The sequence below is a fragment of the Dasypus novemcinctus genome, chromosome 30 (assembly GCF_030445035.2).
Source record: "Dasypus novemcinctus isolate mDasNov1 chromosome 30, mDasNov1.1.hap2, whole genome shotgun sequence".
NCBI classification, from domain to species: Eukaryota; Metazoa; Chordata; class Mammalia; order Cingulata; family Dasypodidae; genus Dasypus; species Dasypus novemcinctus.
Window position 1 is genome coordinate 27,241,754 of NC_080702.1, and position 27,814 is coordinate 27,269,567.

Genomic DNA, 27,814 nt, shown 5'->3' on the forward strand with positions numbered 1-27,814 from the left:
GAGGGTGTGCTGTGGCGAGGACGGGCCTTGCCGGCCGTGCTCCAAGGGCTGGACAGGACCTGGCCCGCGAGCAGGTCCCCGCAGGGTCAGCCCTCCGTGGGCGGTGAGGAAGGACGACCTGGAGGCGGGTCGGTGGTTAGAGGGGGCGCCCAGAGCCCCCTAAACGTGTGCCTGGGCGCTGCTTAACCCCCAGGCAGCAGGCAGCCTTTTTTTTTTTTTTTTAATGTTTCCTTTATGCTAACGTAAGATTGCCCAGTTTAACCATTTTTAAGTGTACAGCTCGGTGGCTTCACTTACTTTTGCAACACCGTACAACCATCACAACCTTGCACTGCTAAGACTTTTTCATCACCTCCAACAAACTGTCTACCCATCCACCCAGGGCCTCCTTCCTTTTATTCTCGTTCCACAAGCCCCTCTGCCAGTCAGGTGAAAGCCACGGGCCCCTCTCCAAGTCCACGCTGCACTGCGTGTTATGTGATAAATACTCACGCCCACACCCCCGCGTCCCGCGAGAACCGTGTCTTCTTGCGTTTCAGCCCCAGCTCCCCTGCCTTACCCCGTCAGCTCTCCACCCCCTTCGCAGGCCGAGGACGAGGAGGGCTACCGCAAGCTCATCGACCAGAAGAAGGACAAGCGCCTGGCCTACCTGCTGCAGCAGACGGACGAGTACGTGGCGAACCTCACCGAGCTGGTGCGGCAGCACAAGGCCGCCCAGGTGGCCAAGGAGAAGAAGAAGAAGAAGAAGAAGAAGGTGCGCGGGCCCGGGCGGGGGCTGCCCCCACCGCCGTGCCGCCGCCTCCCGGGCTGGGGGCTGACGCGCCCCTCTCTCCTTGCAGAAGGCCGAGAACGCGGAGGGACAGACGCCTGCCATCGGGCCAGACGGCGAGGTGAGGAGGCAGGGGCTCTCCTCGCGGCGCGCCCGCCCAGCCGGGGCCCGGGCCTGTCTCGGCCTTCAAAAACGGGTTTTTCTTTTTAAAAATTACGAAAGCCGAGCAGGACAAAGGTGAGAACGCACGGCGTCCCCTTGTCGCCCGCGTCAGCCCCCCTCGGTGTCAGCCCCAGGGACACACCGCTGCTGAGCACGCTTCCTTCCAGACTTGTCTCCGTGTGTGCCACGTCCTTTATTCCTAACTCTTCCCTTTGCCGTGATGTCAGGCTACTGGGAGAGTCACAGGAACGGCACAGAAAATTCTGGGAACTCTTCACCCAGATCCCCCGTTTTCACGTACATATTTTTTCCTAAACTCTTGGCTAGCACGTTGCAGGCGTGCGGTCCCTCTACCTTCACGTAGCCGAGTGTTTATTTCCTCAAAACGAAGTCGCCCTTCCATCACCTGACCACAGCCGTCCAGGTCTGCACCCACATCCCGGTGCGACCCCCCACGAGGGCCCCGCCACCCGCCCCTCGATTGCCCCTCCGAGCCAGAGCAGACCCCCGGGGCCCACGTCGCCCGCAGCGTTCCTCTCCTCAGCCTCCTCCGATCTCGAGTGGTCCCTCCCTCCCTTTTGCTGGCCTCTCCTGGCCTTGACCGTTCTGAAGGGCTCGGTCGAGTCTGGGGGCCCACGCCCGTCCCTTTGGGCTTGACCGCTGCTTTCTCGGGAGTCGTCGTCCCAGGGGACGTGCCTCTGGCAGGGAGACCCGGAAGCGTGTGCCCTGCTCGGCGCTTCCTGCCCCTGCTCCCTTGGCTACGGCGGCGTCTGCCAGGTTTCTCTGCCGTGAAGTCCCCGTCTTCCCCTTGGGGCTGAGCAGCTCGGCGAGGGGGGGACCTTCAGGCCTTGCAGAGGTGCTGTGTCTCCTCAGAGCCCCCCCCCCATTGTCGCAGCTCTCACCAGGATCAGTGCTCGCCGTGATGGGTGCTGTCGGTAGAGAGCTGCACCCTCTCTGCTGTTTGTTTCTTTATACTGCTGGAGACCAGGGGTCAGCAGACTTTTCTGGAAAGGGCCAGATGGAAAACTGTTTTAGGTTACATGGGCCACTGGTGGACCCTGTGGCGTGCACGTGGTTTATGACAACCTTTTGAGACTGTCAAGACCGTTGTTGGCTCGCCAGCCGTTTGGAAACAGGCCGTGGGGCCAGATTTGTCCCTTGGGTCCTGCTTTGGGGACCCCGGGTAGGCTCCTGCATTCTTCTGTAATTTCATCGATCGGAACGCTTGACTGTCGTTACCTTTTCTCATGTTCACACTGATCCAGCTTCGGCCTTTAGGAGCCCTTCACGCTGGCTCCTGCATCCGCGGACACGCCCCGCCACCCTTCCAGCACTTTCTTCCTTGCTGGCGCCAGGTGTTTTAGGTGCACCTGTACTTCCGCTGCCCCAGCCATTTCTCCAAGCAACCCCGGTTCCTTTTTTCAGAGAAAACTGTTTAGAAACCACGCTCAGAGCCGGGAGATGGATGTCTACACGCATGCACCTCTGTATTTCTGTTTCAGTTTTTAACCCAAAATTTCATCTCTAAGCCAACGCACAGGGCTACTTCCGGCCTTATCCGTAACAGTGAGAAACCTGGCTCTGCAGTGTATTTACATATTTGCCCAGGCCAAGGATTTGCGGGAGGTAGCTTTGGAATTCCTAACCCGTCCCTCAGTGCAGCGAAGCCACCTAGTGAGAATTGGGTGTTTGTGTGGAGTTCTGCGGCTGGAGGACGCGCGCTGAGCCCTGGGTGCCAGTGACGTGGCCCTCCCCCAGCCCCAGGCCCCAGCGGGCGTGGCTTGTCCTGGGTCCTCGCTGCCGTTGTGTGTTTACTCCTCCATGTGTTTATCCAGTATGTGACACACAAGCCCAGACCACACAGTGGCACCCTCAGCCAAGGGACCTCGTCCCTGCTCAGCCCCTCCCCTCCACGCCAGCGCTCCTCTCGTCACACGCACCTGAGCATGTCCTCACTCCATACACGCACAGGGCTGGCAGACAGACGGGAGCGGTTAGGAGGTTCAAAACCGGAAGCGCTTTCCTTCCCCGCCCTTACCGCCCCTCCCGGTCTCGCCTCCCCCAGGGACTCCAGGGCTCCCCGGGCTCCCCGGGGAGTTTGCGCGAGCACCTTTCTCCACGCACCTGTCACAGGTGTTTTCATTCGTCTTTCCAAGTCCCACACGTGGGTTTTCCTTGTTCTTCCTGATGTCGCCGTAGTACGGAGATGGCCGTTTGCGCCTTTGAGATATAACGCACCCGTGAAAAGGAAGAGTGCCCTGGCACCTGGTCTCCCCACGCATGCCCATCGGCAGTGGTTCCTGTTTTCTCCGGGCCCTTTGAAAAATCTCTGTACACGTAGCATCTTTGTTTTGGGGCCATTTGGGTCCATCTAGTCATAGCTAGACTTTTTTTTTTTACTCTGCAGGGTATTTTGGACAGCGTTCCAATGCAGGCCATTTTCCTTTTATCATTCAAATTGATGGTTGTTTAGGGCACATCCAGTTTTTAGCTGGAACAGAGAATATCGCTCTGAGCCGCTTGCCCAGAGCTGCTCTGGGTACCACGATTTAACTTGCCCCTCTTCAAAGATAGTTCAGCTCTTTCCCTCTTTTCCTGTTGCAACGCTGCACCTCACCTTCGCATGATTCCTAGAGCCGAATGGCCGGAGCGATTAACCCAAACACATATTCATTCCTAGGGATTTTAGTCAGAACGTCCTCCTGAGTTCTTAAGACGGTGCAGAGCCTTCCTGGGGTCACTCGGGAGACTCGAGGACAGAGTGCAGCCCCGGGAATTCCTCGGGGCCCTGCCTGTGGCTGTTCTTGCCTTGCAGCCGGCAAACGTCGCCTGCTGGCAGGGGTGGGCTTTCCTTTTCCTCAGCCTTTGCTGCCCGCCCAGGTCACCTGGGGGGCTTTTCTACAAACTTGGGGGCATGCCAGAGTCCTCTTTTTGGGTTTTGTTTTATCTCTGTCACTACCCTGGAAGTTCAGGATCATTTCAAAATAGTCTTTGTAACAAGTAGGAAAAAAAAATAGAGAAACGCGAGCCTTACTCTAGAGCAGGTGCATCAGAATTTGGCTGGGGCAAGCGGGGGGTTTCAGGGCTCACGTATGAGCATCTTAACCGCCGCCCCCTCCCCGGGCAGTGCCAGGGAGTCGTGGGACCAGCTCAGAATTAAAACGTCTGCATCGATTCAGTGATCTCAGAAATGCCCGTTACACGCCGGGACCGGCGGGTTCTAAGGCTTTACTGAACCGTCACCGCGCAGGTAACGATTCACCGTCTCGCCACCACCAGCCACGTTGGGTGCCACCTTCCAGGCGGGGAGCCGGGCAGGCCCTCAGCGGGTCGGCCGCAGTCGGCCCCGCCCTCTGCCGGCCGCGCTCCTCCTCCAGTCGCCCCTGTGGCTCTCTTTCAGCCGCTGGACGAGACCAGCCAGATGAGCGACCTGCCCGTGAAGGTGATCCACGTGGAGAGCGGGAAGATCCTCACGGGCACCGACGCGCCCAAAGCGGGGCAGCTGGAGGCCTGGCTCGAGATGAACCCAGGGTGAGTCGGGCCCGCCGCCCGCCGCCGCGGGGTCCGGAGTCCCCTAGGGAAAGAGCATCCCGCTGGGTCTGGGAGATGCGGATGGAAACACGGGTACTGTCTTTCTAGGTACGAAGTAGCACCAAGATCTGACAGCGAAGAAAGCGGCTCGGAAGAAGAGGAGGAGGTAAGAGGCCGGCTCCTGTCTTCTGAGGCCCCGGGTGCTGTCCTGGTGATTTCTGCCCATGTGGCCGGTACCCCGGAGGGCGCTGGCCGAGCCTCGTACCTGGCAGGGGCTGAGGGGGGGTGTGGCCGAGGCCCTCGTCCTGGCCTGAGCTACTTCTCCAGCGCAGCGTCTAAAATGGAGCCCGTCGGCCGTGCCTGACGGCTGACGTTTTACAGCAGGGTAAATGAAACACTCAGCCCTTCGGTGGTACCAGCCGGATTTCAACTGCACAATAGCCCTGCCTCCGGGGAAAGTCAGCATCACGCTGGGCCTTGAGTTCTTTGCAGCTGACCTTGTATCGTGTACCTGCCTGCCCGTTATAGCTCCTTCCTTGAGAACGTGTAAACGGCTGCGTGTAGTTGAAGTCATTGGCTCCGCCCACGGGAAGGTGACAGAGGCCGCGTGCAGGGCCCTGTCTGCGTCTCCCTCCTGGAGGGGGTGAAGGGGGCTGAACAGGGGCCTGGGGGCGTTGCTGCAGCCCTCGTTCATCCTGCCCGCCGGCCTCCAGAGGGGCGCCTGTGTGCCCCCCTCAGCTGACGTCACATTGTCCCCAAAGTCTCCGCCACTTCTGACTTCTCTGATGGGATTGTCATGTGCACGTCTTGATTCCTGTTAGGTCGGGACGTTTTTTTTCAGGTGTTACTGAACACTGCAATTTCCCTCTCATGAATCGTCTGCTTCATTTATTTCCCCCTTTCTGATGAGTTGTGTTTTTCAGCGATGGATTGTTAAGTGCTCCTTACAGATTTAGCTGGAGCGTGAAGCCAGCTTAGCGTGCACCTGTACCTTTCTTTTGGTGTATCTTGCTTTCACCCTCTCCTTACTTAGATGCTGCATGTACCTCTTAAGGTTATCTGGAATGTATCTGGCGAGCACTTGAGGTGGAACGCTGGCTTTTTTTATCCCCTCCCAGTACTAAGCCCATTTGTATGCCATTTAATCCACCCCTTTTCCGTTGACTTGTGGTGTTTTAAAAAGATAATATATTTAATATTTATATTCTCTAGAGTCTTTTAACAATCTAATGATTCCACTTCGTTGTCATGTTTCCACAGCTTTATGGAGGTATAATTCACATAGCACAAAATGCACCCACTGAAATGGACAATTAGTGGAGCGAGTGGAGCTCAGTGGTCGAGTGTGCATTTCATGAGCTTCAATCCCTGGTACCTCCTTAATAAAAAAAAAAAAGGAAGGAAGAAAGTGTACCGTTCAGTGATTTGTATTGAGCTCATCGTGTCACGCGGTCATGACCACTCATTCCTGTCACCCAAAAAGCTCCCTTCTGCCCACTGCCCATCGGACCCCATTCCCCCCTCCCGCCCAGGAAGCCTCTGCTCTGTTTCCTGTCCTCACGGTTTCCTTTTCTGGTCATTTTTTCTAAAATACCTGGAGCCACGCTGTGTGTAGCCTTTTTGTACCTGGCTGCTTCCCTTGGCGCGAGGTGTGTGAGGCCCGCCCGTGTCGGCGTGTGCACAGGCTTTGCTCCTTTTCCTGGCCGAGTCTCCTCCGTACGGTGTGCCACGTTTTGTTTATCCATTCACCCGTCGTTGGACATCTGCACCATTTCCATTTTTTGACTCTTAGGAATAATATTGCTGCGAACCTTTGCTTGCACTTCTTCGTGTGGACCTACGTTTTCGATTCTCTTGGGTAGTGGAATTCCAGATTGGAATTGCTGATGGCTGCGTTGATGATAAGTTTATATTTAGCTTTTTTTTTTTCCCTCTCTTTAGGAGGTTTGAACCTGGAACCTTGTGCATGGGAAGCTGGTGCTCAGCGACTTGAGCGACACCTGCTCCCATGTTTAGCGTTTTAAGAAAGAGTCTCCAAAGCGGCTGTACCTCTTCATGGAATCTAGTTTTCCCACATTCCCACCAACACTTGTCTGTCTTGCTTGTAGCCCTTCTAGTGCATGTGTAGTGGTATCTCATTGTGATTTTAATTTGCATTTTCCTAGTGGCTAATGACAGTGGGCACCTTTTCATGTGCTTCTGTGCCATTCGTTCATCTTAAGAGGAAGTCTTTTGCCCAGTTTTTCGTTGACTTTTTGTCATCTCAGTTCTAAGTTGTAGGAGTTCTTTCTGTGTTTTAGATACAGGTGTCTGGTCAGATATGTGATTTGTAAATCATTCTCGTCCTCCTCCCTCTTCGTTTTCCTAATGGCATCTCTTGAACACAGATGTTTTTAATTTTGGTGAAGTCCATTTAATTAGTTATTCCTTTCATGGGTTGTGCTTTTGGAGATGTATCTAAGAACTATTTGCCTAGCCAAACGATGTGACGATTTTCTCCTGTTTTTCCTTGTAGAAGTTTCACAGTCTAAGCTCTTACGTTTGTTTATTTTTAAAGATTTATTGATTTATTTTATTTATTCCTCGCCCCTTCTCCCCTGTTGTCTGCTCTCTGTGTCTGTTCACTATGTGTACTTCTGCGTCCAGTTGCAGTATCTGGTGGCACCGGGAAACTGCGTCTTTTGTTGTTGTTGTTGTGTCATCTTGCTGCATCAGCTCTCCACATGTGTGGCACCACTCCTGGGTGGGCTGTGCTCTTCTCATGCGGGGCGGCTCTTCTTGCGCGTGGGGCACCCCTGTGTGGCACGGCACTCTTGTGCGTGGCAGCACTGCACATGGACCAGCTCACCACAGGTCAGGAAGCCCCGGGGATCAAACCCTGGACGCTCTATCAGTTGAGCCACGCCGGCTTCCCAGCTCTTATGTGTAGAACTATGGTCCATGTTGCGGTGATTTTTGTATATAGTCGGAAGAAAAGGTTCAAATTTATTTTTTGACCTATGGATATACAATTTACCCAGCACTATTTGATGAAAAGATTATTTTCCCTCATTGAATAGTCTTGGCACCTTTATGTTAAATCAATTGACCATAAATATAAGGGTTTGTATTTCATTTTTTATTCTGTTCCATTATCTGTATGTCTCCTTGTGCCAGTACCACACTCTCTTGATAATCTAGCTTTGTAATGTCTTGAAATCAAGTAATGTTAGTCCTCCAACTGTTTTGTTCATTTGTTCGTTTGTTTTTCCTCCTGAATTGTTTTGACTATTCAAGGTCCTTTACATTTTCATATAAATTTTTTTTTTAAGATTTATTTATTTACTAAATTCCGCCCCCCCAGTTGTCTGTTCTCTGTGTCTGTTTGCTGCGTCTTGTTTCTTTTGTTCGCTTCTTTTGTCATCAGCGGCATGGGAAGTGTGGGCGGCACCATTCCTGGGCAGGCTGCACTTTCTTTCGCGCTGGGCGGCTCTCCTTACGGGTGCACTCCTTGCACGTGGGGCTCCCCTATGGGGGGGACACCCCTGCGTGGCAGGGCACTCCTTGCGCGCATCAGCACTGCGCATGGGCCAGCTCCACACAGGTCAAGGAGGCCCGGGGTTTGAACCGCGGACCTTCCATGTGGTAGACGGACGCCCTAACCACTGGGCCAAGTCCATTTTCCCTTCATATAAATTTTAGGGTCACTTATTCAATTACTACAAAAATGACTTGGTGGGATTTTCTTTCTTTTCTTTTTTTTTACATCTGCTGGTTCCTTTATTTAATTTTTGCACTTTAAAATCAAAACCAGAGGAACCGATGTAGCTCAGTGCTTGAGCACTGGCTTCCCATATACAAGGTCCCGGGTTTAGTCTCCAGCCCCGGCACCTCAAAAAAAATAAATAAAATTTAAAAAATAAAAGTAAAATGAGACCAAAATCAAAACCCCTGAACTTAAGAGTTTTCAACCTAAAAGAATGAAAGAATGGTTGTAATGGAAAATAGTATCAATAAAGCAAATATTCTTATGAGTATTAATACTGAAACAGGATAAAATAGGAACATTTTAGGGAAGCGGATTTGGCTCAACTGATAGAGCGTCTGCCTACCACATGGGAGGTCCAGAGTTCAAACCCCGGGTCTCCTTGACCCGTGTGGTGAGCTGGCCCATGGTCAGTGCTGATGCATGCAAGGAGAGCCCTGCAACACAGGGGTATCCCCCGCGTAGGGGAGCCCCACACGCAAGGAGTGTGCCCTGTGAGGAGAGCGGTCCCGTGTGAAAAAAACGCAGCCTGCCCAGGAGTGGCGCCGCACGCACAGAGAGCTGATGCAGCAAGATGATGCAACAAAAAGAGGTACAGATATCCTGTGCTGTTGACAAGAATGCAGGTGGACACAGAAGAACACACAGCGAATGGACATAGAGAGCAGACAACTGGAGGGGAGAAAGGGGAGAGAAATTAAAAAAAAAAACTTAAAAAATAAATAAACATTTTAGTTCTTAATTTGAAGTAGCCAGGGAAAGCAATTCCAAATATTTATTCTGAAAAATGCTATTCTGAAGGCTAAACACTCAAATATTGATAAATTCCAAATTAACTTTATGGAGTACCTAGAAAATGGTTTAATTGGAACCAGCAGGTTGTTTTCTAATTGTCATTAGCAGTGGTTTTTTTAAAGACTCAGAAGGCCACTGTTTTAACATCAGTTAGTTTTAAATGACCTCCCTTCAGTGTTTTCAATTGTCACATGGCTCTAATTCAAGGAACCAAATAACGTCAAATGATCATTGATACTGTTTAGGCAAAAATTCTCATGTGCCAGTACTTTTAATGTTATGTACATCAAATTATAGTGAGTAAAACACCTGTAACCCCAATGCAGTCCCTATTTCCATGAATGGCAAAGCTGTGTTACAGTAAGCCAGGTTCATAGCCAGCCAGCCAGTGTGGATCTCCCCTTGCTTCACGTTGTGGTGGCTCATTTAGAATATCTTCAAGTCCAGCCGCCTCCTCATTCCCTCAAAAATCCAGTGACAGGTCTGAGCCCAGAAGGAATGGAAACTGCTGAGCCTGCGGCACTGCCTTGAATTCCATCGTGTAATTTTAGTGGACCAGGCAGGCCCTGGATGTTTCTCAGTGTGGAAAAAAGACGCTTATCTCGGTGGAACTGGAAATTCTCTCATGATCATTCAAGAGCATGACTGGGCAAACGTTCATTTCTCACACAAGGAAAACTTTTCCCAAGGAGACATTGACTTTCAGAAGGGCCACTTGCTGCAAGTTCAGAAGCTGAACTAGTGTCCTTGAGCAGCAAATCAAGTCCTCTCGCATTCTGCAAACGTGCAAAAAACCCCGCTTCAGTACATCGTCTTCACGGCCTCTCAGCCCTGTTACCGTCAGCCAGCCTGCTGTGCGCTTGGTGGGGTTTTGATTGCTATTAGGTTGTTTCTAGAGCCCAGTTTGAGAATTGCCATTTAACAATATTGAGTATTCCAATCCGTGAACATGGAATGTCTTTCCATTTATGTAAATCATCTTTAATTTCGTCTATCAATGTCTTTGCATTTCTGTTGTTCAGTTTTTGTACACACTTTAGGTTTATCCTTAAATATTTTAATTTTTTTGACGGTATTGTGAACAGACTTGTTTCCTTAATTTGATTTTTGGACTTTTTTTTATTACATAGAAATATAACTAATTTTAGTATGTTCTTGCAGCCTGTGAACCTGCTAAACTCATTTTTTAGTTTTGATAATTTTTTTGTTGTAGATTCTTCAGGATTTTTAGCATACCATTTTAATTTTTTTTTTTAACTATACTTTTTTGCTTCTTCATAGTTGCTCTGGGGATTATAATATGCATCTTTTTTTTTTTTTTTAAAAGATTTATTTATTTATTTAATTTCCCCCCCCTCCCCTGGTTGTCTGTTCTTGGTGTCTATTTGCTGCGTCTTGTTTCTTTGTCTGCTTTTGTTTCTTTGTCCGCTTCCGTTGCCGTCAGCGGCACGGGAAGTGTGGGCGGCGCCATTCCTGGGCAGGCTGCTCTTTCTTTTCACGCTGGGCGGCTTTCCTCACGGGCGCACTCCTTGCGCGTGGGGCTCCCTCACGCGGGGGACACCCTTGCGTGGCACAGCACTCCTTGCGCGCATCAGCACTGCGCATGGCCAGCTCCACACGGGTCAAGGAGGCCCGGGGTTTGAACTGCGGACCTCCCATGTGGTAGACGGACGCCCTAACCACTGGGCCAAAGTCCGTTTCCCTATAATATGCATCTTAATTTATCACAGTCTACTTCAGATTAGTACTAACTTAATTTCAGTAAAATATGGAAACTTCCTAGAGGCCGCGGTCCGCCCGGGGCTTCTCCGGAGGCACCCAGTGCAGCCGCGAAGAGTTAGGCTCTGTCAGCCGCGGATCCCGCGGGGGCCAAGGGTGAGGCTTAGGCCGCGGGCCGCAGGAAGAAAAACCGAGCGAGTTCTCACGCGCGGTGCGCTTCCCTGAGCTGTGGGTCGTGCACCTGGGACTCGGCTCAGACACGTGAAAAAAAAAAAAATATATGGAAACTTCACCCTAATGTAGAACCAGCTCTTCCTTCCTTCGTGCTGAATTGTCACATGTATTTCAGCTATATATGACACAAACCCACCAACAACACAGTCTTATAATGAATGCTTTACACAGTCTCCTGACTTTTGTAAGAATTTATAAAGGTGATGTAGTTAGCAGTCATTTGTACTGGCCCATGTGTTTATCGTTTCTGGTGCTCTTTATTCCTGTGGATATGAGTTACTGTCAGGTATCATTTACTTTTAGCATAAAGGACGTCTCTTGGTACTTCTTGTTAGGAATGGCTGCTAGGAATAATTTCGCTCCGTCCCTGTTTATCTGGGAATGCATTTATATAGCCTTCCTTTTTGGACGGATAGTTTAGCTGGACATAGAATTCTTGGTTCAGCTTTTATTTTTTCTTTGAATATGTCCTAATGCCTTCTGGCCTCTTGTTCAATGGGAATTCATTGAACTAGCTGGATCGATGCCCCTCTGTTCTAGAGGATTTGATTGTCTCTTTCTGCTGTCATGGTTTTCTGTTTGTCTTTGACTTTCTGTTTGACGGTGAACGGCCTTTTTGAGTTTATTCTCCTTGGTGTGTGTTCAACTCCTTGAGTGGGTACGTTTGTTTATGTTTTTCCTCAGCTTGGGCACGTTTATCATTTCTCTTCTTATTGATACGCTGTGTTTGCTGAATCACTGTGGCATCCTACTGTGTGCACACGGGGTTTTGTTAGTCCTTTGAGCATATGTAAAATCATGGCTGCTTTTCAGCCTTAGGGTGGCAGGTCCAGTGTCTGGAAACAGACAGGTTCGACTGACTGCCCCTTCCCCTGAGCGTGGATCACACACTTAGGTTTCTTGCAGCCTGCGGCAGCCACTCTGGGTTCTGATTTCCACCCCCGGGTTGGGTTGTTGGGTGGTGGTTTGTCTGTTCAGTTCTTTCCCCCGGTGGAAATCTGTGAAATCTGTTCCAGAGCGTGTGTGCTGCTTCAGGCATGTCCGTCCGGCCTTGCGTTTGTTTTACCTTGTTCTTATTTTAGCTCTGGCTTTCCAGGAGTGGGCCACGTGGCTTTGTAAGCTAGTGGTCATTCCACGATTGAACAGGGACTGTGCTGAAACACACCGGGCCAGGAAGGCTTCCAGCTCCTGCTGGCGGGCCCCTGTGTGCGTGGAGGCGCGCCCTCTTCACATCCGCCCTGGCCGGTGCTTTCTGCTGTGCCCTTTCTCGTTGCTTCTGCGTGTGTGTGCAGCCGCAGCCAGTAGCACGGTGATGTGAGCATCCCCCACCGACGGAGGACGAGGGAGCCCCCAGCAGCCACGGCTGCCCGGCCGCGTGGCCTGCCCACCCTCCAGAACCTTCCTGCTGGTGGACATCAGGTGGGAGGGCGTTGGAAGCAGCCCCAAGTAAGGGTGCTGCTAGCTCCCACTCTCTTTTGCCCACAGCGGAGCAGTTTTTCAAGACTTACACATACGCACACACCCCAATATTTATACGCCCCAGTTTTTATATTCCCTACGGTTTGGCCAAGTAGTAAATGTGCTTTGACAGTTTTGGTGCTCATGTGCTCAGGGGGACAAAAGTAAAACGAATCTGTCATTGAAACAGAAAGTTTGTTTAAAACTCACAGATCCAATGCACCTTAATGATTTTTTGCATTCAGACTTAAAAATTAATACAATTGACATTTTAGTATATGTCATTAAAGTCCTGCTTTTCGTAAAAAAAAAAAAAAAAAAAAAGTTATAGCATTCATTGTCACATACTTTTGGTCGCTTTCCAGATCCCTGAAATGGTGGCTTCTGCCCGTTTCGTCCAGCTTTAAAGTTGCTTTTTGGGGGAGAGAATTTGCTGTCCTCCTCATTCAGACACAGCTGGAAGTCCCACCCCCTCTGCAGCGTCACCCCTGTTTTAACCCAGGCATGTGTCGTGAGGTAGGATAAGTCCGTACAGTCTTATCCTGTATAGACTTAAGTCTGTACCAGTTAGGATTTTTCCCTCAAATGTTATCCCTTGTTTGTTTTCCCCAATGCTTTCTAAAAATCATTTTGCTTGTTCTAAGGGGTGTACCACTGAATTTTGACAGACGTTATGTAACAGATGAGTTACAGATCATTTTTTCTTATCTTTGTAGCAGTTCCGTTATATATGAAGTAAATAGTTTGCTGTGGCTTTGTATAATTTATATAGGAGTAGAAGGATGGTTTACCTTTGGGAAAGATAGTCATGTGTATATTTTATCACAAAACCCTAGTAGCATCTGCTCAGGAGATCCTGAAAAGCCCTTTGATGACACTCAACACTTGTGATTAGTTTGCAGATTGATGGAATGCCTCTTCGTAATTCGGGGTGCCTATATTTTACCAATTTGATGTGACACAGATAGTGTAGTCATGGCAATAAAACTAGAAAAATTAAGAGCAGTAAATATTGAAGGTTGTCTATAAAAATTGGGTGATGCATAAGAAACGCAGAATCGACAGAAAAACTGTTCGAGTAGGTTGGGCCCGCGAGTGTGTAATGTCTTCTCTGCAGTGGGGTATGGGCAAAAGGAGTCTCCTTTAAAATAAAAATAGCAGCAAAGGTACAGAATAGCCAATCCAAGATGGCCTTAAAAAGAAGTGTTTGAATCTGTGCCAGGAAAACGAATTTACTGAGCAGTAAAAAGAACGTGCACATACGAGGCATGTCATGTTCAGTATGGGCCAAGGGAGTAAGGGTGTAAAAACAGCGCATGCTTCCAAAGTTCTCTCCTCCCCCAGGGAGCCCTGGGACCCTGTCTCTGTGGACCGGGCCAAGGTAACCCGGGCTGAGTAAACTCAGGCCAAAGTGACTTGGGCCAAGGTAACCAGGCTGAGGTAGCGTGGGCTGAAGTAACCTGGGCCGAGGTAACTGGGCTGAAGTAGCATGGGCTCAAGTAACCTGGGCTGTGGAAACCCAGGCCGAGGTAACTCGGGCTGAATTAACTGGGCTGAGGTAACCCGAGCTGAGGTAACCTGGGCTGAAACAACATGGGCCAGGGTAACGTGGGCTGAGGTAACCTGGGCTGTGGTAACCTGGGCTGAGGTAACATGGGCCGAGGTAACCCAGGCTGAGGTAACCTGGGCTGTGGTAACCTGGGCTGTGGTAACGTGGGCTGAGGTAACCGGGGCTGTGGTAACGTGGGCTGAGGTAACGTGGGCTGAGGTAACGTGGGCTGAGGTAACCTGGGCTGAGGTAACGTGGGCTGAGGTAACCTGGGCTGAGGTAACGTGGGCTGAGGTAACGTGGGCTGTGGTAACGTGGGCTGTGGTAACCTGGGCTGAGGTAACGTGGGCTGTGGTAACGTGGGCTGAGGTAACCTGGGCTGAGGTAACGTGGGCTGAGGTAACCTGGGCTGAGGTAACGTGGGCTGAGGTAACCTGGGCTGAGGTAACCTGGGCTGTGGTAACGTGAGCTGAGGTAACCTGGGCTGAGGTAACGTGGGCTGAGGTAACGTGGGCTGAGGTAACGTGGGCTGAGGTAACGTGGGCTGTGGTAACGTGAGCTGAGGTAACGTGGGCTGAGGTAACGTGGGCTGTGGTAACGTGGGCTGAGGTAACCTGGGCTGAAACAACATGGGCCGAGGTAACGTGGGCTGAGGTAACGTGGGCTGAGGTAACGTGGGCTGAGGTAACGTGGGCTGAGGTAACGTGGGCTGTGGTAACGTGGGCTGTGGTAACGTGGGCTGAGGTAACGTGGGCTGAGGTAACGTGGGCTGTGGTAACGTGAGCTGAGGTAACGTGGGCTGAGGTAACGTGGGCTGAGGTAACGTGGGCTGAGGTAACGTGGGCTGTGGTAACGTGAGCTGAGGTAACGTGGGCTGAGGTAACGTGGGCTGTGGTAACGTGGGCTGAGGTAACCTGGGAAACAACATGGGCCGAGGTAACGTGGGCCGAGGTAACGTGGGCTGAGGTAACGTGGGCTGTGGTAACGTGAGCTGAGGTAACGTGGGCTGAGGTAACGTGGGCTGTGGTAACGTGAGCTGAGGTAACCTGGGCTGAGGTAACGTGGGCTGAGGTAACCTGGGCTGAGGTAACCTGGGCTGAGGTAACGTGGGCTGAGGTAACCTGGGCTGAGGTAACCTGGGCTGAGGTAACCTGGGCTGTGGTAACCTGGGCTGAGGTAACGTGGGCTGAGGTAACCTGGGCTGAGGTAACGTGGGCTGAGGTAACGTGGGCTGAGGTAACCTGGGCTGAGGTAACCTGGGCTGAGGTAACCTGGGCTGTGGTAACGTGGGCTGAGGTAACGTGGGCTGAGGTAACGTGGGCTGTGGTAACGTGGGCTGAGGTAACCTGGGCTGAGGTAACGTGGGCTGAGGTAACGTGGGCTGTGGTAACCTGGGCTGAGGTAACGTGGGCTGTGGTAACGTGGGCTGAGGTAACCTGGGCTGAGGTAACCTGGGCTGAGGTAACCTGGGCTGTGGTAACGTGGGCTGAGGTAACCTGGGCTGAGGTAACGTGGGCTGAGGTAACCTGGGCTGAGGTAACGTGGGCTGAGGTAACGTGGGCTGAGGTAACCTGGGCTGAGGTAACGTGGGCTGAGGTAACCTGGGCTGTGGTAACCTGGGCTGAGGTAACGTGGGCTGAGGTAACCTGGGCTGAGGTAACGTGGGCTGTGGTAACGTGGGCTGAGGTAACCTGGGCTGTGGTAACGTGGGCTGTGGTAACGTGGGCTGAGGTAACGTGGGCTGAGGTAACCTGGGCTGAGGTAACGTGGGCTGAGGTAACCTGGGCTGAGGTAACCTGGGCTGAGGTAACCTGGGCTGAGGTAACCTGGGCTGAGGTAACCTGGGCTGTGGTAACGTGGGCTGTGGTAACGTGGGCTGAGGTAACGTGGGCTGAGGTAACCTGGGCTGAGGTAACGTGGGCTGAGGTAACCTGGGCTGAGGTAACGTGGGCTGAGGTAACCTGGGCTGAGGTAACGTGGGCTGAGGTAACCTGGGCTGAGGTAACCTGGGCTGAGGTAACGTGGGCTGTGGTAACGTGGGCTGAGGTAACCGGGGCTGTGGTAACGTGGGCTGAGGTAACGTGGGCTGAGGTAACCTGGGCTGAGGTAACGTGGGCTGAGGTAACGTGGGCTGAGGTAACGTGGGCTGTGGTAACGTGGGCTGAGGTAACCTGGGCTGAAACAACATGGGCCGAGGTAACGTGGGCTGAGGTAACGTGGGCTGAGGTAACGTGGGCTGAGGTAACGTGGGCTGTGGTAACGTGGGCTGTGGTAACGTGGGCTGAGGTAACGTGGGCTGAGGTAACGTGGGCTGTGGTAACGTGAGCTGAGGTAACGTGGGCTGAGGTAACGTGGGCTGAGGTAACGTGGGCTGAGGTAACGTGGGCTGTGGTAACGTGAGCTGAGGTAACGTGGGCTGAGGTAACGTGGGCTGTGGTAACGTGGGCTGAGGTAACCTGGGAAACAACATGGGCCGAGGTAACGTGGGCCGAGGTAACGTGGGCTGAGGTAACGTGGGCTGTGGTAACGTGAGCTGAGGTAACGTGGGCTGAGGTAACGTGGGCTGTGGTAACGTGAGCTGAGGTAACCTGGGCTGAGGTAACGTGGGCTGAGGTAACCTGGGCTGAGGTAACCTGGGCTGAGGTAACGTGGGCTGAGGTAACCTGGGCTGAGGTAACCTGGGCTGAGGTAACCTGGGCTGTGGTAACCTGGGCTGAGGTAACGTGGGCTGAGGTAACCTGGGCTGAGGTAACGTGGGCTGAGGTAACGTGGGCTGAGGTAACCTGGGCTGAGGTAACCTGGGCTGAGGTAACCTGGGCTGTGGTAACGTGGGCTGAGGTAACGTGGGCTGAGGTAACGTGGGCTGTGGTAACGTGGGCTGAGGTAACCTGGGCTGAGGTAACGTGGGCTGAGGTAACGTGGGCTGTGGTAACCTGGGCTGAGGTAACGTGGGCTGTGGTAACGTGGGCTGAGGTAACCTGGGCTGAGGTAACCTGGGCTGAGGTAACCTGGGCTGTGGTAACGTGGGCTGAGGTAACCTGGGCTGAGGTAACGTGGGCTGAGGTAACCTGGGCTGAGGTAACGTGGGCTGAGGTAACGTGGGCTGAGGTAACCTGGGCTGAGGTAACGTGGGCTGAGGTAACCTGGGCTGTGGTAACCTGGGCTGAGGTAACGTGGGCTGAGGTAACCTGGGCTGAGGTAACGTGGGCTGTGGTAACGTGGGCTGAGGTAACCTGGGCTGTGGTAACGTGGGCTGTGGTAACGTGGGCTGAGGTAACCTGGGCTGAGGTAACGTGGGCTGAGGTAACCTGGGCTGAGGTAACCTGGGCTGAGGTAACCTGGGCTGAGGTAACCTGGGCTGAGGTAACCTGGGCTGTGGTAACGTGGGCTGTGGTAACGTGGGCTGAGGTAACGTGGGCTGAGGTAACCTGGGCTGAGGTAACGTGGGCTGAGGTAACCTGGGCTGAGGTAACGTGGGCTGAGGTAACCTGGGCTGAGGTAACGTGGGCTGAGGTAACCTGGGCTGAGGTAACCTGGGCTGAGGTAACGTGGGCTGTGGTAACGTGGGCTGAGGTAACCGGGGCTGTGGTAACGTGGGCTGAGGTAACGTGGGCTGAGGTAACCTGGGCTGAGGTAACGTGGGCTGAGGTAACGTGGGCTGAGGTAACCTGGGCTGAGGTAACGTGGGCTGAGGTAACGTGGGCTGAGGTAACCTGGGCTGAGGTAACCTGGGCTGAGGTAACGTGGGCTGAGGTAACCTGGGCTGAGGTAACGTGGGCTGAGGTAACGTGGGCTGAGGTAACGTGGGCTGAGGTAACCTGGGCTGAGGTAACGTGGGCTGAGGTAACCTGGGCTGAGGTAACCTGGGCTGAGGTAACGTGGGCTGAGGTAACGTGGGCTGAGGTAACGTGGGCTGAGGTAACGTGGGCTGAGGTAACGTGGGCTGAGGTAACCCGGGTCTTTCTCCTGGTAGGAGGAGGAGGAGGAGCAGCCGCAGCCAGCACAGCCTCCTGCCCTGCCCATGGAGGAGAAGAAGAAGATCCCGGATCCAGACAGCGACGACGTCTCCGAGGTGGATGCGCGGCACATCATAGAGTAAGACCCCTTCGTCAGCCGGCCTCCTGGCGGGTGGCACTGGCGGGGGCAGTGAGGGCCCCAGCCCCCTGGTTCAGACCCTGTCCCTATAGCCATTGTGGAACATGAACAGACAAAAGTTGTGTGCTCTGAATTCCCCGGCTCATCTAGGAAGGTGACACAGGAAATCATTCGTGTGGCCCACCATGTGTTTAAAAAAGAGGCCCCGCTCCCCCGTCCCCTCCCGTTCCCTGGGGCAGCGTGTGACCAGCATGGCGCGTCTCCTTCCAGAGGCACCTTGGCGTCCTCAAGGACAGCGTGGCTCTGTCTCCTTCGCGTTTGCACTCGCGTCCCTGGGCATGTTCTCCTTTTTCCCCCACGCGGTCCGTCCTTGGCTCGCTCCTGTCTGTGCAGAGAGCCCCCTCGCGCTCCTTCCCAGCAGGGCACCGTTAGTGGCGCTCTCAGAGCGGGGCCGTGCCCCGGGAGGCGTGTGGGCGATCCCCGGTGCCCTGCCAGCGTGAGCACAGTTAGAGTGAACGTGCTGATTTCATCCTCGTGGAGGGTAAGCAGTGAATGGAGAAGGTTAGAAAAGCAGGGGGTGTGAGGGCGAGAAGTCCTACCAGTTATTTCAGGGCCCTGAAACAATCAGAAGAAACCCGCAGGGGAAAAGCCCACAGAGCTAAGAAAACAGAGCGCACGGGGGAGGATTTGTAAAACACTGCGAGAGCAGAAAGCCTGCCATAGGACAGACCGGCCCAGGCCCGAGCACGCCTGTCTCACGTTAGCAGACGGAGCTCATGTCAAGTTGTGCCTTAAAAGGCAAAGCATTCCCGGCTCGACCCCCAAACCACCACACTCGAAGCGGTCCTGTTGGTGTGTGGCGCTTGGCAGCGCACATTTTCCATTTGGGCTCCTATGATAAGCTTCCGGCTGGCGACACGGGCCTGCCCATGAAGCGCCAAGGGCCTGCATTCCAGATCTGTGAAGGCGGGTGGGCACGCGGATCTGGGGCAGGAGCCCGTGGCGCCCTGACTCGTCCTCAGGCCTCCCGGCTCCATTTCCGAGTCGGGCCACAGGAAGTGGACGCAAAGACCTACTCCCCAGAGCACGTCATCCCAAGCTGGACCGCGTGTCCTCAGGCGCGTTCTCCGTCCCGCTCCCAGGAACGCTAAGCAGGACGTTGACGACGAGTACGGCGTGTCCCAGGCCCTGGCCCCGGGGCCTGCAGTCCTATTACGCCGTGGCCCACGCCGTCACCGAGCGAGTGGACAAGCAGTCGGCCCTGATGGTCAACGGCGTCCTCAAGCAGTACCAGGTGAGAGGGCCGAGCCGTCTCAGCTGAGCGGGTCCCGGGCCGCGGGCACGCTGGGAACCCACGCTCCTCCTTGTCCTGGGGCACCCTCTCTCCCCTCTCAGTGTCCTCGCCTGTAAGGCAGAGGCAGGAGCCGCCAGGGCAGCCACGAGGGTGAGATGAGGCTGAGCCGCACATCGGTACTTGCCGGCTGCCCGGTGGGCGCGGGCAGATTGGGACAGCTCCACGCTCTTATCTCCAGAGCCCTCCAGCATCCCTGCGCGGGCGGTGCCCAGGCAGGGCCAGGGAAACCGAGGCGCAGAGAGATGCAAGGCGAGACCTGAACCAGGCCTGGGCGCAATCTGTGCTCGGGCGCTCGGGTGTGGGGACTGGGCCCTGCCCTCCCATTTGTAGGAGTCGCAGCCCCTACAGGGGCTGAGCGGCGACGGGCCCGCAGTGCCTGGACGGAGCCTGCCCGAGAGGGGTCGGGGAACGGCTGCTCTCCGCGGGAGTCCCTTTCCTGTGGCCGACCCATCCCAGCTCGTCAGCGAGCTCCTGGCGGGCCCTGGTGTAACTCCAGCCAGCCAGCACGTCTCCCCTGATCCTCTGTGGGGTTGCAACCCATCTGCCGCTTCCTGTTCCCTGACTTTCCTTAAGAGAAGCCCCAGACCCTCCCATTCCATTATGAAGCTCCAGAGAGGAGAAGCTGGTGACCAGCGGAAATTTCCCGAGGCCAGTGCTGTCCCGAGAATCAGAACCTGGACAGAGCCTCCTTCCTTAGTCTTTTTTTTTTTTTTAGTTTATATTTTGCATCTTCCTCACTCTGTTATGGAAACTTCCAAGTCTTTTTTTTTTTTTTTTTTTTAAGATTTTTATGTATTTATTTACTTCTCTCCCCTTCCCCATCCACCCCCATTGTCTGCTCTGTGTCCATTCGCTGTGTGTTCTTCTGTGTCCACTTGTATTCCTGTCAGCGGCACCAGGAATCTGTTTCTTTTTGTTGTGTCATCTTGCTGCATCAGCTCTCTGTGTGTGCAGCTCCACTCCTGGGCAGGCTGCGCTTTTTCTTTTCACAGAGGGCAGCTCTTCTTACAGGGTGCACTCTTTGCGTGTGGGGCTCCCCTACGTGGGGATACCCCTGCTGGCGTGGTACTCCTTGTGCGCATCAGCACTGCTCATGGTCCAGCTCCACACGGGTCAGGAGGCCCTGGGTTTGAGTTCTGGACCCCCCATGTGGTAGGCAGACACTCTATCCATTGAGCCACGTCCGCTTCTCCCAAGTCTTTCTTACAAGGTCGTGTTCAATTTCAAAACGTCTCTCTATTACCTGCCTTCCCAGAAGCTCACAAAGCCTCCCCTAATCTTTGAACCCACGTTCGGGGCAGTTGCCCATTGTGTGGTGGATTCATCTCCACCGTCTCCTGAGTTGAAGGGTCACCCTGTGTGGGTACGTTTCTCCAGGTGGGCTGCCCTGGAGGCTGTTAGGTTAGAAACCCGCTGTGACGGGGCCCCAAAAGAGACGTTCCATGGGCCTCAGTTATCGGCGCAGCACGCCTGTCGGGGTGAGCAGTTGGGGTGAGGCCAGGTCCCCAAGGAGCAGCTTGACCAGGCAGCAGATGCCCAGTGACAGTGGCCCTTCAGGCGTGCGTGCATCTCCGGGGGCGGCCAGTGCCCCCACATGGCTCTCAGCTCCAGCCCCGGTCGGTGTGCGTCCCCGGGGCAGCTCTCACCTCCAGCCCGGGCGGGTGTGCGTCCCCGGGGGCAGCTCTCACCTCCAGCCCGGGCGGGTGTGCATCCCGGGGGCAGCTCTCACCTCCAGCCCGGGCGGGTGTGCGTCCCCGGGGGCAGCTCTCACCTCCAGCCCCGGTGGGTGTGCGTCCCGGGGGCAGCTCTCACCTCCAGCCCGGGCGGGTGGTGCGTCCCCGGGGGCAGCTCTCAGCTCCAGCCCGGGCGGGTGTGCGTCCCCGGGGGCAGCTCTCACCTCCAGCCCGGGCGGGTGTGCGTCCCCGGGGCAGCTCTCACCTCCAGCCCGGGCGGGTGTGCGTCCCCGGGGGCAGCTCTCACCTCCAGCCCCGGTGGGTGTGCGTCCCCGGGGGCAGCTCTCACCTCCAGCCCGGGCGGGTGTGCGTCCCCGGGGGGCAGCTCTCAGCTCCAGCCCCGGTGGGTGTGCGTCCCCGGGGGCAGCTCTCACCTCCAGCCCCGGTGGGTGTGCGTCCCCGGGGGGCAGCTCTCACCTCCAGCCCCGGTGGGTGTTGCGTCCCCGGGGGCAGCTCTCACCTCCAGCCCCGGTGGGTGTGCGTCCCCGGGGGCAGCTCTCACCTCCAGCCCGGGCGGGTGTGCGTCCCCGGGGGGCAGCTCTCAGCTCCAGCCCGGGCGGGTGTGCGTCCCCGGGGGCAGCTGTCGGCTCAGCCCGGGCGGGTGTGCGTCCCCGGGGGCAGCTCTCACCTCCAGCCCGGGCGGGTGTGCGTCCCCGGGGGCAGCTGTCGGCTCAGCCCGGGCGGGGTGTGCGTGCCCGGGGGCGGCTCTCACCTCCAGCCCGGGCGGGTGTGCGTCCCCGGGGGCAGCTCTCACCTCCAGCCAGGGCGGGTTGTGCGTCCCCGGGGGCAGCTCTCACCTCCAGCCCCGGTGGGTGTGCGTCCCCGGGGGCAGCTCTCACCTCCAGCCCCGGTGGGTGTGCGTCCCCGGGGGCAGCTCTCACCTCCCAGCCCCGGTGGGTGTGCGTCCCCCGGGGGCAGCTCTCACCTCCAGCCCGGTGGGGTGTGCGTCCCGGGGGCAGCTCTCGGCTCAGCCTGGGCGGGTGTGCGTCCCCGGGGGCAGCTCTCACCTCCAGCCCGGGCGGGTGTGCGTCCCCGGGGGCAGCTCTCAGCTCCAGCCCCGGTGGGTGTGCGTCCCCGGGGGCAGCTCTCACCTCCAGCCCGCCGGTGGGTGTGCGTCCCCGGGGGCAGCTCTCACCTCCAGCCCCGGTGGGTGTGCGTCCCGGGGGGCAGCTCTCACCTCCAGCCCCGGTGGGTGTGCGTCCCCGGGGGCAGCTCTCACCTCCAGCCCCGGTGGGTGTGCGTCCCGGGGGCAGCTGTCGGCTCAGCCTGGGGCGGGTGTGGGTCCCGGGGGGCAGCTCTCACCTCCAGCCCTGGGCGGGTGTGCGTCCCCGGGGGCAGCTCTCACCTCCAGCCCGGGCGGGTGTGCATCCCGGGGGCAGCTCTCACCTCCAGCCCCCGGTGGGTGTGCGTCCCCGGGGGCAGCTCTCACCTCCAGCCCCGGGCGGGGTGTGCGTCCCCGGGGGCAGCTCTCACCTCCAGCCCGGGCGGGTGTGCGTCCCGGGGGCAGCTGTCGGCTCAGCCTGGGCGGGGTGTGCGTCCCCGGGGGCAGCTCTCGGCTCAGCCTGGGCAGGCGTGTGTCTCCAGGGGCGGCTGGCGCCCCTGTGGCTCTCAGCTCCAGCCCGGGTGGGTGTGTGTCCCCCGGGGGCGTCTGGCGCCCCCGTGGCTCTCGGGCTCAGCCCGGCTCGGCCGCCCCCGTCCCCTGTGCCGGCAGATCAAGGGCCCTGGGAGTGGCTGGTGTCGCTGTACAACAACAACCTGAACGGCATCCTGGCCCGACGAGATGGGCCTGGGCAAGACGATCCAGGACCATCGCGCTCATCACCTACCTCATGGAGCACAAGCGCATCAACGGGCCCTTCCTCATCATCGTGCCGCTCTCGTGAGTGCTCGGTGCCGGGGGCAGCTGGGGGTGGCGCGGTCCATCCCCGACCCCTGCGGAAGGCCCCTGGCGTCCTCAAGCCCCGCAGCCCGCGGGTGCCACACCCTGGGAGTGGCGGGAGCCGGGACCCCTCACCCAGCCCGGGCCGCACAGCGCAGCAGGCGGCGTGCGTGCGTCTGGTCCACGCGGGGGCCCCAGGACGCGCTCCCTCACTGGCTCGGCTCTGCCGGCCCGTCCTCCCAGCAGGCCTCGCTCCTCCCAGCTCAGGCCCACGCACACACCAAGGACTCACCAGCCCCGGCGCTGGTACAGAGAAATCCCAGGGCTGGCTCTCATGGCCCAGCTCGGCTCCCACGTCCAGCCCCAAACCCATCCCTGGGCTCGTGCGTGGACCCTGGCTGTCCTCTTCCTGGAGCACAGGCCCCTCGCCTCTGCCAGCCGCTCGGCTGGGGCCGCTTCAGTGGAGGGAGAGGCTGGGAAGCTGAGTTCCTGGGCCCTGGCCACACAGGAAAGTGTCCTCCTGCCTTTAAAACATCCAGGCACCCACAGTTTGGGGGCTCAGGGACTCCAGAACTCTGAGTTTTCTTGGAGAAAGTTCTTTCTTCTGCCTTGCCTTGTTGACAGTGTAAAGTAGGAAGGCTTGGCCGGGGCAGTCTTCACCGAGGAGATAGCTCCTTTCATTGTCTGGCAGGCGGCCTCGTCTCCTCCCTCATGGCCTCATGCTCACACACAAGCTGCTGCTGCGCCTGCCTGTGCTCTTTGTCCCAGCCCCTCTAGCTGCTGAAGCCCATTTTCTTCTAAGTGCCCCAGTCCCTCTGGTCTCTGCCTCCCCCGGGGCTCCCCTTGACCACCTTCCCTCGCCTTTCCTTCGCCAGCCTGGCCACACCCCCAGTCGTTACCTTTCCCTCCTTTCGCTCTGCACCTCTCAGACTTCCTTCGGCTCCTCTTGGCACCGAGGTGTGGGACGCCCATCTCCACTGAAGCGCCTCTCTCCAGGGTGCTGCTGTGCAGCCTTTTTCTAATTTCTTAACTTTCTCCTTTGGCGATGAATTTGGATGGATTTCAAAATATTGTAAAAAAAAAAAAGCAAGCATAAACGTTCCCGTGCACCCTGGACTCTTTTCCCTGAACCTTACGTAACGCCAGGAGCGCGGTGGAAACTGTGCCGTTGCCGCTGACGCCACCCAGTGCTGGCAGGCTTCCCACAGCCGGCCTTTTGCTCGTCCGGGTGCGCCGGGGCCCTGTGTGCCCCTGGCCGGTGGGGCTCCCGGCCTCTCCCCATCTCTGACGGCCCCCGTCCGCCCCTGACTGTCACGTCTCGGCCCTCGGGACCGCCAGCCGACTTCCGGTCCCGTGTCCTCCATTCAGGTTTGCTTGGCGTGTCCGTTAGGAGACTCGGCTGACGGGGGTCGGGCCAGGGCGGCCCCCCGAGAGAGAGGCTGTGTCCTCTGGGCACAGCGCGGGGGATGCCGGGAGGCTCCGTCACCGGGCAGGTGGGCCGCGGGTCGCCTGGATGCCTGTGCCAGCCGGTGTCCCCACCGTCAACCTCGGAGTGCCCCCTTGCAATGGGCAGGACTTAGAAACCGTAAACAGTCCTGCCAGAGGAGATGGTTGCTGTGGGGACTGCCCCCCAGCGCGTTTCTCTTCCAGCATTCTCTGCACGCGCTCATGGGAAGTCTTCCAAAAGGAGGAGCTGCCCCTCTATCCCGTTGATTTACTTGTTCATTTGTTTTCATGGGAACGGGCCCCTGGGTGCCCCCCGGGCTTATTTTTTTTTAAGATTTATTATTTTATTTATTCCCCACCCACCCCGAGAGTTGTCTGCTCTCTGTGTCCATTCGCTGTGTGTTCTTCTGTGTCTGCTTGCATTCTTGTCAGCGGCACAGGAATCTGAGTCTCTTTTTGTTGCGTCATCTTGCTGCGTCAGCTCTCCACATGTGCGGCACCACTCCTGGGCGGGCTGCACTTTTTTGCACGGGGCGGCTCTCCTTACCGGGCGCACTCCTTGCGCGTGGGGCTCCCCTACGCGGGGGACACCCCTGCGTGGCACGGCACTCCTTGCGTGCATCAGCACTGCGCATGGACCAGCTCCACACGGGTCAAGGAGGCCTGGGGTTTGAACCCTGGACCCTCCATATCGTAGGCAGACGCCCTCTCCATTGAGCCAAATCCACTTCCCACGGGCTTATTCTGTTTCACACATCGCCCGAGATTCGGCCTGGGGAAGCCCCTCAGGTTGTTTCTGGGCCCTTTCCACACGTTACTGTCACTCGGCGGTGGTTCTTCTCGTGGAAGAGTTTTGGGCAGGAACGCTCTAAAGAGGCACGGAGCCCCCACCCAGCCCGTCCTGGTTTCCCTTGGTTTTAACAGCTTCCACGACCCGGGCACTGCTGGTCACCACCAAGGGACCGGCGTCGGCAGCTGACCGCGCTGGACACCACGGTCGCCCGGGCCCGCGCCAGCCCTTCCGCATCTTCTGTTTTGGGTCCCTCCAGGCCCCTCGGGGTGTCAGGCTGTTGAGTGTCTGCAGCCTTCGCTGGTCTCGGGCCATTCATTGGGCGGCTCGTATTTTTATTTACCCCCTCAGGTAGGGCAGACTTGATTTTTTAGAGCAATTGAGGTTTACAGAAGAAGTCAGCAGAAAGTATAGTCTTCCCTAGTGACTGCAGCCCCCCTCTGCCCCCCCAGTTTTCCCTATTGCTATTCTGCATTAGCGAGGCGCGTTTGTTGCCCTCGATGAACCCAGTGTTAGAATTCTATCACCTCAGGCCCACGGCCTACAGCGAGGTCCAACTCTGTGCCACACAGCCCTGTTTTTAAAAAGTTTGTTGTAGTAACACACGGCACACAGCTGAAGCCTCCCGCTGCAACCGTTTTCAAGCGCACGACTCACCGGCCCCGGTCACGCCCTCAGTGCCGCGCCCCTTGCCGCTGTCCACTCCCAGAGGCAGCGCCGACCCCTGCCGCGTGCTGGGCCGCGGCCTCAGTCCGTCTGGTGTCTTCCTCCAGATGAGCCGGAGGTAGGGGCCGTGGGCAGGAAGTCCACAGAGCCGTGACCTCCTCACGCCAGGGCCCCGTCCCGTCAGCGTGGCTTGCGCTGGCCCCGTTGACGCTGCCCACCCAGCCGAGGGGCGCTAGCCAGGTGTCCCTGCTGTTACGGAGCCTTGCTCTCCCCCCTCTCCCCGCTGTCCCCTCTGGAAGAAAAGCCACCTTAGCTCGGCCCCCGCACAAGCCTCCTTGAGCTGGGAGCATCTCCAGAAGTGACACGGCCGACAAAAGGGTCTCCTCCCCCTCCGCCTGCTGACCCGTCCAGTCTGTCGGTGTGGGCTCAGGCCGTGGCCTTTATGCTTGGGATTGTATATGCCGCTGCTGGCTTTATTTATGTATTTTTGTTTGAAGATATTTTTATTTATTTCGCTTCCCTTCCCTCCCCCCCACCCCCATTTTCTCCTCTCTGTGTCCATTCGCTGTGTGTTCTTCTGTGTCCGCTTGCACCCTCAGCGGCACCGGGAAACTGCATTTCTTTTTTGTCACGTCATCTTGCTGCGTCAACTCTCCATGTGTGCGGCGCCACTCCTGGGCAGGCTGTGCTTTTTTTTGCACAGGGCGGCTCTCCTTACGGGGCGCACTCCTTGCACGTGGGGCTCCCCTACGCGGGGACACCCCTGCATGGCACAGCACTCCTTGTGCGCATCAGCACTGCGCATGGGCCAGCTCCACACGGGTCAGGAGGCCTGGGGTTTGAACCCTGGACCTCTCATGTGGTAGGCGGACACCCTATCCATTGAGCCACATTTGCTTCCCACTGCTGGCTTTAAATGAACATTTCGTGGCTCACACCGCTCCGGCTCTGGCCCGGGGAGAGCTTTCTTTCGGCTGCTCTGCCCCCTTGCCATCCCCCCCTCCTTGTGGAGGATGCTGAGCACGTCCTTGCTTTCTGGCCGGACACGATGTTCCCCACTCACCTTGTACGTTCCCCGCACCAGCCCTAGAATCCACCTCTCGCCAAGGGGCCCTGGGCTCTCTCCACTGGAAACCAAGATGGGGGCACTGGGTGCTCGCCGCTGCTGGCTTCCGGTTTCCAGATTCACTCAGCAAACTGCTGGGAAATGCTGACCCACACACGCACACGTTCTGAAATTATTCTCCAGCCGGGTCGCCTGTGTCCGTGAGGCAACACCGCCGGCTCCAGGCCGTGTGGCTGCAGGCGCCACCCCCGCACCGCTCCCTTCCCGGTGGGTGGCCTCCCTCTCCAGCAGTGCGCAGCCTGGCTCCCCCCGTCGGCCGTATCTGTCCGATCTGTGTCCACACACAGCGGTCTCAGAGCTGTTGATCCCCACCCTGAGAGAAACACCTTGACCAGTCAGAGCCCGGCGCTTCCATGCCCGCCCTTGCGTCCTTCATCTCACATCTCAGTGGCCGGTCAAAGCTGCATTTTCTGTGGTGACTGAGGTCAGCTCCTTTTTTCCCTTCCCTCAAGGTTGTGCCGTACCTTGGCGTATTAGTCAAAGGGGTGCTGATGCAAAATGCCAGAAATGGTTGGTTTTTATAAAGGGTGTTTAGTTGGGGTAGGAGCTTACAGATACCAGGCCATAAAGCATCAGTCACTTCCCTCCCCAAGTCTATTTGGGGCAAGATGGCTGCCGATGTCTGCGAGGGCTCAGGCTTCCTGGGCTCCTCCCTTCCAGGGTCTTGCTTCTCTCTGGGCCCAGGGTTCCTCTCTTCCTGGGCTGGCTTCTCTTTCCTCTGTGAGCTTCCTTCCCAGAGCTCCAGCTTAAGGCTTCAGCATCA

At 56.5% G+C, this 27,814-nt stretch overlaps 1 protein-coding gene across 1 annotated transcript in view; it reads left to right on the plus strand.

Annotated features, from left to right (window-relative positions):
- The window catches only part of SMARCA4 (SWI/SNF related BAF chromatin remodeling complex subunit ATPase 4), a 95,251-nt gene that overhangs the window by 27,207 nt on the left and 40,230 nt on the right, over positions 1–27,814 (plus strand). The window contains 10 exon segments of the mRNA XM_058290303.2: positions 587–754; positions 840–890; positions 4,332–4,462; positions 4,571–4,628; positions 17,936–18,057; positions 19,200–19,251; positions 19,253–19,367; positions 22,862–22,917; positions 22,919–22,948; positions 22,950–23,023. Of these exon segments, the coding sequence (XP_058146286.1) occupies positions 587–754; positions 840–890; positions 4,332–4,462; positions 4,571–4,628; positions 17,936–18,057; positions 19,200–19,251; positions 19,253–19,367; positions 22,862–22,917; positions 22,919–22,948; positions 22,950–23,023 (857 nt within the window).